At 36.7% G+C, this 13,148-nt stretch overlaps 1 protein-coding gene and 1 pseudogene across 2 annotated transcripts; both read right to left on the reverse strand.

Moving 5' to 3' along the window:
* Positions 1-730: 730 nt before the first annotated feature.
* LOC104738338 (N6-adenosine-methyltransferase non-catalytic subunit MTB pseudogene) lies at positions 731-3,151 on the reverse strand (annotated as a pseudogene). Its single transcript, XR_015577701.1, has one exon. The product of XR_015577701.1 is annotated as a N6-adenosine-methyltransferase non-catalytic subunit MTB pseudogene (transcript).
* A 7,447-nt stretch (positions 3,152-10,598) lies between these two features.
* Positions 10,599-11,697, reverse strand: LOC147929787 (putative defensin-like protein 142). Its single transcript, XM_087480166.1, has 2 exons — positions 11,558-11,697; positions 10,599-11,057 (listed from the first exon to the last, which is right to left on the reverse strand). Exons 1-2 carry the CDS (start codon positions 11,616-11,618, stop codon positions 10,870-10,872), a joined length of 249 nt encoding a protein of 82 aa, XP_087336292.1. The 5' UTR covers positions 11,619-11,697; the 3' UTR covers positions 10,599-10,869.
* Between the last annotated feature and the right edge of the window lie 1,451 nt (positions 11,698-13,148).

Raw genomic sequence — 13,148 nt, forward strand, 5'->3', positions numbered from 1 at the left:
TTGTGATATCACGTTTTTGGCAGAAAAGTAATAACATAAATGAGTTGTGATATCACGTTTTTGGCGGAAAATGGTTGTGTTTTTGGCAAAAAAAACTGGGAATTATGTTTTTGGCAAAAACAGATACAAAATCACGTTTTTTGCCGAAAATATTAAATTATGTTTTTGGCGGGAAAATTGGGAAATTATTTTTTGATGGAAAAACATAGAGTCATGTTTTTATCGGGAAAATTATGTAATTACGATTTGGCAGGAAAAATAAGGAAATGCGTTTTTTAGGGAAAATACAGAATCATCTTTTGACAAACAAAAATGGAATCATGTTTTGACGAGAAAATTACAAAATTAAAATTTTGGCCAGAAAATACAAACCCGTAATTTTGAGGGAAAAAACTATCTGATGGTTTTAATAGTTAAACCATGTTTTGTGGCAAAGCAGTTTTATCTTGAACTCTTTCTTCGGTACTCGACTATTGGGGAGCTGATGATTCATCATCTTTAGTGCAAGTTAGGTCTCTAAAAACACATTGAATCCTTGTATTTGAGTGTGACAAAATTATCGTTTTGCGGCCCATGATTTGGTCTTGGTCAGCCTCCCATCATTTCTTGTAGCCTTTCTTCTTAGTGGATCTCACTATCTCTATGGTTTTAGTACTATATGTTCAGTATCACTATTTCCTCTACCTATTACTCAAGATGAAAAATGATATCTGCACTAGTAGATCTAGTGCTAAGCAAAGAGTAGTACAAAAAATATATCCCAAGAGAATGTGTAAAGAATAGTCACTTCAATCTTGAGATTGATAATGTCTTCAAATGTCCAATACTCCATACTATCAGAAACACCAGGAGCTCTATGGACATATTCCTCCCACGGTGGGTCAACAAGAATAACATCAAACTTTGTTCCAAATAACTCAGGAGATAACTCAACTTCATGCAAGTCGCCTTTAAAATACATTGGTGCAGAAGCTGAGTTAGATACAATCTCATCCTTCTTCTGTATGAGCTCTCTCAGCTTGGGGTAGTCTTCCACATTGGTAAGCTCCAGCTCTCGGATGAAATTCTGGGGACGCATTCCAGTATCCTCAAAGTTCTGGGAATAGTCATTTTGCTCTCCCCTAGAAGGAGCTTTACCAGGAGGTCCACCACCTCGAGGAGGAACCCAACCCCCTGAATTTTTATCAGATGGCATTCCACGTCCCATTTGTCCAGAAACATTAAATGCAGGCCCAGAGAAGTTAGGTGGCCCTCCTCTGTAAGAACCTGGTGGATTAAAGAACATATTCGGGTTTGGTGGAGTGCCAATTGAAGGAAATCTTGGGCCTGATGGTCCAGGAGGAAGAGGCGAGAGAACAGGAGGAACAGGTAACATACTGCCATCAACTCCTCGGGGCCCAGGCCAGACAAGAGTCGGGTCAAATGAAGGCATGAAGACAGGGGTAACAGGACCGCCTGGAATTGGCGAGATACCATGAGTAAGAGAATGAATAGGGCTGGGTGGTGGCATTCCAAGATTCGCAAATGGTGACGCCATGATAGGCATTGTAATGGCACCTTGTTGGTTCTCTCTGCCACCAGCAGGTCTTCCTTTCCCACCCCTTGAGGGTCTGTTCCCTCTCATGCCTTGTGGAGCCTGCGGACCTCTATTAGGGGTTTGCATAGAATGAGTTCGACCAGGGGTTGCACCTCTCTGGTTTCTTGCTTTAGCCCCTGAGTAATCAGAACTGGCTTCACCAGCTTCATCTCTCGAATCCTCCCCATAAGTTCCAAACCCAAAAGTCTCACTTCTCTGTCTACTACCTTCCTGGTTGTAAACCCACTCTTCATCATTATTCGTAGGCCTTTTAGGAGGCTGCTGACCCGATTCAGTCGTACGAGCAAAGTTGGGACCTGATTCTGCTCTGACATAATCAAGTGGCTTGGTTTGTATCTCAATTACATCATAATTCTCATTTGAAACGCCACCACTTGACAAAGCTTTAACTGCTTCACCCCTGTTTCCATCTTTCCTGCCACCCAAACGACCATGAGACCTCTCGCCTTCACTCCTTTCACGTCCTTGCCTTGGGAACTCCCGTTCCCTGCCACGATCATAAAGCAAGTCCCCATCTTTCTGATCTTTATCACTAATACTAGAATGTCTTCTCTTCCAAGTATCCTTTGAGCCTTCTTGATCCCTATCCCTATCCCTATCAGACCAGCCATCATCCCTACCTCTGGATCTCTCATCTTTCCGACCATATTTCTCTTTTTCGTAGTCTGCATCCGAATGTTCAGATTCTTGATGACGCTTCCCACTTCTGTCTGGTGTCTTAGACCTGTTAGATCGACCCACTTCTCTCACTGTCTCAGAACCATCCTTACCACTCGTTTTCTTGAGAGGACTACCCTTATCATCATCTTTCACACCTCGACTCTTACTCTTATCCTCTCTACTACTAGCCTTCAAACTCCTATCAGACTTCGAATGACACCTACCCTCACCATGTTCATTGCTAACAGAACCTTTCTCTCCACCACTACTATCATGTATAGAATCAGAAAGCTTACTACTTTTATAATCACCATCATTAACAGGAACAACAGCTTCATCCCATCTCTTCCTCTTACTCAAATCAGAAGAAGACCCATGAGTTCGTTCTCTCTCGTCTCTCTCTCTCTTATCAGAACCCTTGGAATCACGATCTTGATGCTCTGCATCAACCAGAGACTTGTTATCTTCTTTGCTTTTACTCCCACCGCCTCGAGAACACTCAAAGTCCGATGCTTTAAGACTCATCCTTCTCTTCTCACTTCTCTCCCCATCTTCTTGCTCTCCATCTTGATACCAAGTGCTCAGTTTCTCCAACGAACTCTCTTCTTGTTTCTTCTTCATTTGATTTTAGTCTGTGTTGCGAAAAAACTGTGCTAGAAAACACTAAACCAACGAAATTAGGGTTTCAACAACACCCACGATTAATTCCACATTCGACGCAACGGTTCGGTCTCCATAAACTGAGTATCCTTGCTTAAAACATCACCTACAGAGTTCAGATTTTTCGAATCTAAATCGTTTCCAGGTTCCTGATGAAAATTTTGACTTCAGATATGGAATTAAGCGAAGAAGATCGGAGTATGATGTGTCGGGAAGAAGAGTGAGTTTGAGGGAGAGAAGAGAAAAGAACACTGCAAAGTGCGAGGAAGACGATCAGACATACACAAAGTCAAATAGATTGGGCCAAGCCCATTTACATTGTCCAATCCACGTAGTGTCTAAACTTGTGTTACAAAAAAAAATGATTATCAATTTGTTAGACGGCTGGATATCTAATTAAAAAAATACACAAAACCATCATAATTAGGGAAAATACCATGAAGGTTGAGTCTACTAAGAAAAAGTTTTAAAATCAAACTATCAAGACAATTTGTGTGATTGTTGTTAAACGCTTACAACAATAACTATCCACAAATGCTATGTTATACGCAGTGTTCAAGAAAACGCTAGACGGTATCTAGGCGGTGACCCAGCACCTAGCGCCTAGAACGCTTAGTCGGGGCGTAGACGGTTTTTAGGCGGTTTAGGCGTTTACAACATAAAACATTATATATATATATATATATATATATATATATAATTATACAAAAATATATGTTATAAAACTAAAAAAATTTATAAATTATAAACAAATGTAAGAAAATACATTTATTTAAGTTATATTAACAACATATAAATGTTTATAATTGCATATATATAGATATAAAACATAATAATTTAAATATATGTAATTTTAAAAATCAAAAATAAATATTAAAATAAAATTTATGTAAGTTATATTAAGCGGTTTAGGCGGTCATCTAGGTGTCTGGTTATACGGCGCCGGAATATACTAAAAGCTAAATTAAAGTTGCTAAAGTAAGACATCAAACAAATATTTCATCGGTTTCAACATATAAGATGTTTTAAGTAAAAGCACGCAGATTAAGAAATAATCATTTTAAAAAAATTCAACCAATTATAAACAAGACTGCATAATAAAAAATATTAAACTAATGTAAACGTAACATAGAAACTTGAAAACATCAATATTATGAAACAAAAAAACTTCTCAAAAACATCCTATATTATAAAACATATACAGATTTGAACTGGTGACCATAAAGCTACATATGGTTTCATATACCAACTAAACTAAAGATACTATTTGGTTATATTCACGAAAAAACGATCTGTATCCCCCCCCATAAACTTTCATATAGCACCACATCCACCCAGTTTTTAAACGTCGATCTCTGTCCCCCCAATTTGTAAGTTTCAGTCCAGTATCTCCCCAAATTTAATGTTCGAAACTTCTATCCACACATTATGCTAAAATCGTGGTTTATTATTGGTTTACGCGGTTTATGAAACAAAACCAATGCGAAACCAAAAACTGAATACAGTAAACCGAATTGAGACCCGATTTCACAACCCGAAATATATACCTAGTGTGAAGAATCCCTAAATTAAAAAATTTAGAACCCTAGTTTTAATTTTGCTCTCTTCATCGATATTTTAGATTTCTATTTTCAACAGCTGAGCTTGGATATGAGCAATTCATCTGGAGCTACGAGTGCAACATCCAATGTCCAACAGAGAAAAAGAGTTGTGGGTGTCCTACAACAAGAAGAACATAACACTAACAACAACAACACAATACATAACAAACCCAACAACTACAAGCCCATACATAACAAAACCAACAACTACAAGCCAATCAAACTATCAGTTTGCTCAAACCAATCATGATCATACAACCTACAATTACAACAATCATTATTTTCTTCAGACTTGATTTGGTTTCCAACAGTTCTTCTTCTACTCTCTCAAAAATCTCTTTCTCTAGCTTCATTTGCATCTTCTAAAAAACAATCTTTTGGTGATCCATAGTCTCTGTTGTAATCTGGGACACTGTTTGTTCAAGTACAGCCGTTCTGACAGCCAATCTCTCAATCTCATCCAACAATGCTTCGTCAACCCACTTGAAATTGTGGGTATCATCAATGAGCTACAAAGCACAGAGAATTAGAGTGAAATTTGTCCAAAAAAATCCAAAAATCAAACACATTACCTTATGTGATGCAACATAACCACACCGATAGTAACAGCGGTATGGATTGGCAGCGAATTTTGAAATCAAAGCCACGATACTAGCTCCACACCAACACGTCTTCGGTACACCCACAACTCTTCTTCTCTGTTGGACATTGGATGTTGCACTCGTAGCTCCAGATGAATTGCTCATATCCAAGCTCAGCTGTTGAAAATAGAAATCTAAAATATCGATGAAGAGAGCAAAATTAAAACAAGGGTTCTAAATTTTTTAATTTAGGGATTCTTCACACTGGGTATATATTTCGGGTTGTGAAATCGGGTCTATATTCGGTTTACTGTATTCGGTTTTTGGTTTCGCATTGGTTTTGTTTCATAAACCGCGTAAACCAATAATAAACCACGATTTTAGCATAATGTGTGGATAGAAGTTTCGAACATTAAATTTGGCGAGATACTGGACTGAAACTTACAAATTGGGGGGACAGAGATCGACGTTTAAAAACTGGGTGGATGTGGTGCTATATGAAAGTTTCTGGGGGATACAGATCGTTTTTCCTATATTCACTAGGTAAGCTTAGAAGAGGTGTATGGGAAGGGTACCCTACTGATGTGTCTGTATTTTATAGGATTTTAACCATAGTTTTGGTATTTGTTTTGAGTCTTTTATTGAGTCAAAGTGTGCTTTTAGAGTCTTTTTAGTGTTTTGTGAGTCTGCACAGGTTCTAGGCTACTTTGGAAGGAAACTGAGTGTTTTGGGGATGAAGACATATATCTGGAGCCAATTGGTTGAAGACTGATCGAGCTAGAAGGTAGATGGAATGCAAGCAGAAAAAAAAACGTTCCGGATCGACTGATCCTCGCGAGATCGACCAATCCCGCCCCTGACGCAATCTTTCCTTTTTCGTTTTAAACCGACTTTTTAGAGATTTATTTTATCATTTAAGCACGGGGCTCGACCCCTAGAAAAAGAACTTTTACTCTACGCCGTTTTTGAGCACTTGTAAGCCTGGGAGAAGATCTCTTATCCTTTCTTACCCTTTGGAGAAGAATTCTAAACCCTTTTTACTTCTTTGGCAATTCAAACATGTTCTCTTCATATTTGATTTGTGATTGTCTCTGTTCGATGTCTGAGTAGTCTTACTGTTGGGTTTCGGGTTTCAAAGGGGGTTTTATGATTCACTGATTTAGGTTGTTAGATTTGGGATTGATCTTTTGAGTTCTTCATCTATTGTTGTGCTTATTTCTTAAACTAGATTAGCTACCTAGTTTATGATCTTAGGTTAAATTCATCTAGGCATCAAAAGTGTTGTTGAATTACTTGAAAGAACATAGGTGAGCAAGGTGATCCTTAGCCAACGACAGATGAAGTTGGGGCTCCTTGTGAACATAATCGGACTAGAACCTAATGCTTGCTAGGATTGTTTAGATTCAAACGACGGTTTAGGGTTCATTCAATTCCTTGCATAGATAACTAACACTGCGACAGTAGGTTAGTTTTATAATTGAGATTCGAGTTCAAGAACGGTTCCTAAAGCTTTCCCAACCCATCACCCACTTTCGTGATCATAATCCTTGATTGATTCCTTCAGCCCAATACTTTCTCTTAAATTTACAAACTCTATTTATTTTCTGTGTTGTTCGGTTACTTGCAATACAAACTCTCTCTTTGCTTTAGAAATACTCGGTCTATATAATTTCATAGTGTATCGTTTGGTCTCTGAGGATTCGACCCTGAACTGCTACGACGACACCTCTAGATCAATTTGGCGCCGTTGCCGGGGACCAAAACGATTGCCTTTGAGATTTTAGAATTGAGTATAGTCTAAGATTTTTTTTGTTTTTACTAACTATTATTATTTTCTCTTTTTGTAGATTAAAAAAAAAATGAAAAATATTTTGGGGCCAGGGATTACGATGACTGGCAGCAGGAAGAGGAGACCACATTTGATGAAGACATTCTAGATGAGCATTATGTGGATCCACCGTTTGATGAGAGTGTTCTTACACCAGATCAAAAAGTTAGGTTGGATGAGCTTTCCATGGAGCATCCAACAACAACAAGAAGGAACTTAGCAGCAATGATCCGGTTGAATCTCATCTCACATCGAGCAGTACTTGAAGGGAGGGAGCCCACTTTCACAGAGATTAGGGAAGCTCATGCTTGCGAAAAGGTAATATATTGGGTTCCACCAAGCCAAATAGAAGGTACATGTGTTTCCACCCTTGAAATTCATGATTTTGAGGATATTCACATGCCATGCATTGAAGAGGTGACTTCTAGTTTGGATACTCCATTGCTCATTGATGAATGTTATGATTTGATATGTGAGTCTCAACGTCTAGACATGTTAAGAGCAGAAAAACTTGCTAGGGATTATCATGAAATATGTTTTGATATTGAATATCATTGTGCTTTGAATGTTCATGATCTCAAGTTTGAGTTTTCAATGCCTGATGTATCTAGCTCTCTTCTTGAAGAATCTTACCTAGGGTGTGTTCTTGATATTGATACAATTATGCATGAAACAAAGGACCCTGAGGTGGATTATATGAATGAGGATATTGTGTTTTATGAAATTAATGGTGATGAAGTTGATTATTTTGTGAAAATCTCGTTTGAACCTGAAATTGACTTTATTTTTCCATTAAATGCATTTGATCCTCATGAGCATCCAACCATCAAGGAATAATTCAAAGTATATGCTACATTTGTAGTAAACTTCCTTGATGTGTATTTTATCGTTTTGCCATGGATAATTGTGTGTTACTTGACACATATTGTTTATTGCATTAACAAGAGAAGGACTAAAGGTCCATTTGCTCAGCCTTTTGATACTCATGATTAACATTTTGTGTTGAGCGGTCAAGCTATAGACCTTAAATAAGCGCTTATGGGAGGCAACCCATGGGGTTTGTACTGGCTTACCCTTTAATTTTTAATTGTCTTAGGATTTTGGTTTGTTTTAGAATTTATTATGGTGAAATCACGTCCGGTGTTAAGTGTTTTCAGGAACAGGTTCCAAACGCAGAAGATGCGAATTGTTTTGTTGTTCCCGGAGCTTCAGATCGATCGATCTTCCTTACAAATCGATCGATCCCGGTGGTTTTCTGCGGGTGTCTCTAAGTTCAATAATGTTACAGATCGGTCGATCCCACCCTGAGACCGATCGGTCCCCACCCTTGCCAACACCACTCCAACACTAGATGCAAGATCACCGGTTTTGTTTCTTTTCCTTAGTTTTTCTTTTTCTTTATAAATTTTTTTATTTTATTTGTGGGGTTCATTCTTTTTCTTGGCTTTGCTTTCACACCGGGACGATGTGAAGTATGTCCGGGGGAGGGATATCTCCAAATTACTAATGTCGTTTTCTTTGGTTGTTTTCTTTGGATTTTTCTTTTCTTTGAGTCTTTTTATTTTCTAAAAAAAAAATGTTGGGAAACTATGATCATTTCTAGGAATCTTTTGCTTTGAGCGAACACTCTTATGATTTCTTTAGTACTTTTTAATTTTTGAATGAAGCTTGGAACGAACATGAGCAGACTCAATATGCCCCAAAAGACCCTCACCAAAGAGAACATTAAGCTGATCGGATGTTGTCTCTAGCTTTGAAAGGACTTAACCGGATTTAACTTCTTGCCTTGGGGCTTGGTATACATCGGACAAGACTCCTCCCTCGAGCCTCACGAGAGATGCAACTCCTCACAAAGTATGCTTCCCCTCTCTCTTCCCTTCAGTACTCAGTAAAAAGAAAAAAGAAAAAGAAGAAGAAAGAAGAAAAGGATATAGGTAATAAAAGAAGTGAACCGAGGGTTGTGCGTAAACCCGTGCATCTTTCGGAACTCATGGAAACCTGTCCACCAGAAAAGAGCAAAGGATTGATAAAAAAAATAAAATGATACCCTAGAAAATTAGGGAGAAATCAATCCTTTGGAAGTGAGAAAAGAGAGAGGAAAGGGAGCATAAGAGGAGTTCTTGGGCGATAAAAGGTTGAAGGAGTCAATTAAGTTCAATGATCGATATTCCCATGGTAAGACCGCACTCTTTTACTAATCTGATGTAGAGAGACAACGATGGGGAGACTGAAGGTTCTCTAAGGCCGTGGAGTTCAGAGTAGGGAGTGTTGATCCTAATCATGGGCAGAGTACAAAAAGTAGTTCTTAATTTGATTTGATGAAGAGTGCAAAGAAGAGGTTTCCAAGAATATGTGAGTTTCCACTTTCAAACCTTTTCTCTGTTCCTGAGTTTTTGTCTGTTCTTGCTTGAGGACAAGCAATTATTCAAGTCCGGGGGAATTGATGTGTCTGTATTTTATAGGATTTTAACCATAGTTTTGGTATTTGTTTTGAGTCTTTTATTGAGTCAAAGTGTGCTTTTAGAGTCTTTTTAGTGCTTTGTGAGTCTGCACAGGTTCTAGGCTACTTTGGAAGGAAACTGAGTGTTTTGGGGATGAAGACATACATCTGGAGCCAATTGGTTGAAGACTGATCGAGCTAGAAGGCAGATGGAATGAAAGCAGAAAAAAAACGTTCCGGATCGACTGATCCTCGCGAGATCGACCAATCCCGCCCCCGACGCAATCTTTCCTTTTTCGTTTTAAACCGACTTTTTAGGGATTTATTTTATTATTTAAGCACGGGGCTCGACCCCTAGAAAAAGAACTTTTACTCTACGCCGTTTTTGAGCACTTGTAAGTCTGGGAGAAGATCTCTTATCCTTTCTAACCCTTTGGAGAAGAATTCTGAACTCGTTTTACTTCTTTGGCAATTCAAACATGTTCTCTTCATATTTAATTTGTGATTGTCTCTGTTCGATGTCTGAGTAGTCTTACTGTTGGGTTTCGGGTTTCAAAGGGGGTTTTATGACTCACTGATTTAGGTTGTTAGATTTGGGATTGATCTTTTGAGTTCTTCATCTATTGTTGTACTTATTTCTTAAACTAGATTAGCTACCTAGTTTATGATCTTAGGTTAAATTCATCTAGGCATCAAAAGTGTTGTTGGATTACTTGAAAGAACATAGGTGAGCAAGGTGATCCTTAGCCAACGACAGTTGAAGTTGGGGCACCTTGTGAACATAATCGGACTAGAACCTAATGCTTGCTAGGATTGTTTAGATTCAAACGACGGTTTAGGGTTCATTCAATTCCTTGCATAGATAACTAACACTGCGATAGTAGGTTAGTTTTATAATTGAGATTCGAGTTCAAGAACGGTTCCTAAAGCTTTCCCAACCAATCACCCACTTTCGTGATCATAATCCTTGTTTGATTCCTTCAGCCCAATACTTTCTCTTAAATTTACAAACTCTATTTATTTTCTGTTTTGTTCGGTTACTTGCAATACAAACTCTCTCTTTGCTTTAGCTATACTCGGTCTATATAATTTCATAGTGTATCGTTTGGTCTCTGAGGATTCGACCCTGAAGTGCTACGACGACACCAATAGATCGTGGTTGAGTGTGCTTTGGGTTATTGATTTAACTATAGATCACTTACCCCTTTCTCAGCCCCTGATCAGAACAAGAAGATCCAACAAATATTTTATTACTTTATTTTAATGATTAGTAATATAAGTTTTATTATGGATAAACAAAATTAAGGAATTTCGCTGGCGACGCCACACAGATCCGTCCCAAAAATTTAGTAGGCTGCAAACTAAAAATAAAAAGGCTGATTTTTTATATTTTGAAGGTTTGAACTCAAAAAATTTCTAAAAAATTTGCTTAAATTTAACAAAGAAGGCCAAATTTTGAATATAAAATTAAGGACCACTTGTTGTTGGTTCACCAGATTGTCCTACGGGCCGGCTCTGGTGCCACATAGTTGACAGAGGCACTGGGTAGCATTCGTTGGTAGCCAGCACCGACCAACAATTGTTTTTGGCCATTTTTTCTTACACAAACGATCACAATCTTCTTTAACACATTTTCCAGGTTTTTTAGGTAAAAACCTATTACATGTAGTTAGCTTTTCTTGTACAGTTCCTGTTATTTTCATATATGAAACATTACAAAATCATAAGTTTTCGTGAAGAAAATGGTAAAAATTAGATTTTTTTCTATTGAGTGTAAGTAAAGGTATTGACACAACAAATACTTTTACAAAAAAAAAAAAAAAAAAATCAGTGATTGTTCTAGACAAAACCACAAAACATTTTACTAAGAAGAATTATACTGAGGTGATTTTAAAATATTATATAAATTTAATTTTTAACTATAAAATACTAAATTATTGAAAGAAACAGTGTAATATACTAATATATCAAGTTGCAGTTCCAATTTTTAGGTCTATAACAATTTTTGTTTATAAAAAGAGTTAGACCCAATATTATGGAATTCAAAGGTGAACAAATAGTTATGCTACAAAATATATATACCATAGTTGAATCGATATCTTGAAGAAATAATATGGTTTTCAAAATTATAACTTTTAAAACGGCTATATGTAATAATCTGTTAAAATGTTTCCAAACAAAAATACATACCTATCACAAGAACAGTGAAGATAAATAGAACTGTAAACGTAAGTAAAAATAATTTCTTCATCTTAAATGATAAAAACAAATTGATTGTGTTTAGAAAGTAAATTAATAAACAGAAAGAAAAAAGTTTACATAAATATAAGAATTGCATGTATCCCATATTCTATTTTAAGCTATATATATATATACCTTCCTAAATTCAGATTTAGAAGGATGTGGTGTTAATTATTTTCGGAGTTTTTGCTAATCTGATATTTTATACAGTTAAGCCTTAAGACTCGTTCAGCTTCTATGTAGAGGGTCAGCTAGCTTTCTCACTTCTTCTTCTATCCACAATCATAAAATAATTTGTTTTACTTACTAAAAATAAATAAATAAATAATTATTATTATATATTACTACAAATAACATAAATGAGTTGTGATATCACGTTTTTGGCGGAAAAGTAATAACATAAATGGGTTGTGATATCACGTTTTTGGCGGAAAATGGTTGTGTTTTTGGCAAAAAAAACTGTGGAATTATGTTTTTGGCAAAAACAGATACAAAATCACGTTTTTTGCCGAAAATATTAAATTATGTTTTTGGCGGGAAAATTGGGAAATTATTTTTTGATGGAAAAACATAGAGTCATGTTTTTATCGGGAAAATTATGGAATTACGATTTGGCAGGAAAAATAAGGACATGCGTTTTTTAGGGAAAATACAGAATCATCTTTTGACAAACAAAAATGGAATCATGTTTTGACGAGAAAATTACAAAATTACAATTTTGGCCAGAAAATACGAACCCGTAATTTTGAGGGAAAAAACTATCTGATGGTTTTAATAGTTAAACCATGTTTTGTGGCAAAGCAGTTTTATCTTGAACTCTTTCTTCGGTACTCGACTATTGGGGAGCTGATGATTCATCATCTTTAGTGCAAGTTAGGTCTCTAAAAACACATTGAATCCTTGTATTTGAGTGTGACAAAATTATCGTTTTGCGGCCCATGATTCGGTCTTGGTCAGCCTCCCATCATTTCTTGTAGCCTTTCTTCTTAGTGGATCTCACTATCTCTATGGTTTCAGTACCTTTTTAACTTCGTCTTAGTACTTATTGTAGCTTTTACTATTTGTACTCTAGTTACTTTCAAATTTGTTATCTCTTTTGCTGTAGTTTAACTCGATGTTATACTCTTATTTAAGCAACATACTCTAGCCTTATTTCCTCCTATGTATATTACTTTGTTGTATTATGCTCCTCCTAGAGGGAAGTATTAATAACCTTGTAACTTAATATAGAGGTGATATGATTCTCCCAAGAAATTGACACCTTTGAGCTGGTAGATAGAGACACTTTGATTCTAAAGACAATGAAGCCTCAAGAATAAGGATGATGGAACGAATGGTTGCACAAGAGTTGCGGAAAAGCTCTTGATATACCGGTTTGAACTCTCAGCCTCAAACCAAGAGATCAGGTTTTGTTGACTGTTGGAATCACACCAAGCAGTCGGTTTTAATTGTTCGAATCATACCAAACATTCGGTTTTGTTCACGAAGAATAGAAGAGAACCACTCTCACAAAAGAAAAAGTTTTAAAAAAACGTTGGTT

The sequence above is a fragment of the Camelina sativa genome, chromosome 13 (genome assembly GCF_030686135.1).
Source record: "Camelina sativa cultivar CO46 ecotype springtype chromosome 13, ASM3068613v1".
Lineage (NCBI taxonomy): Eukaryota > Viridiplantae > Streptophyta > Magnoliopsida > Brassicales > Brassicaceae > Camelina > Camelina sativa.

Bases quoted from the DNA above. Each gene is read 5' to 3' on its own strand.
- LOC147929787 (XM_087480166.1), bottom strand. From the start codon at position 11,618: ATGAAGAAATTATTTTTACTTACGTTTACAGTTCTATTTATCTTCACT. The intron at 11,058-11,557 runs GTATGTATTTTT...TGAAAATAACAG, and splicing joins CTTCACTGTTCTTGTGATAG to GAACTGTACAAGAAAAGCTA.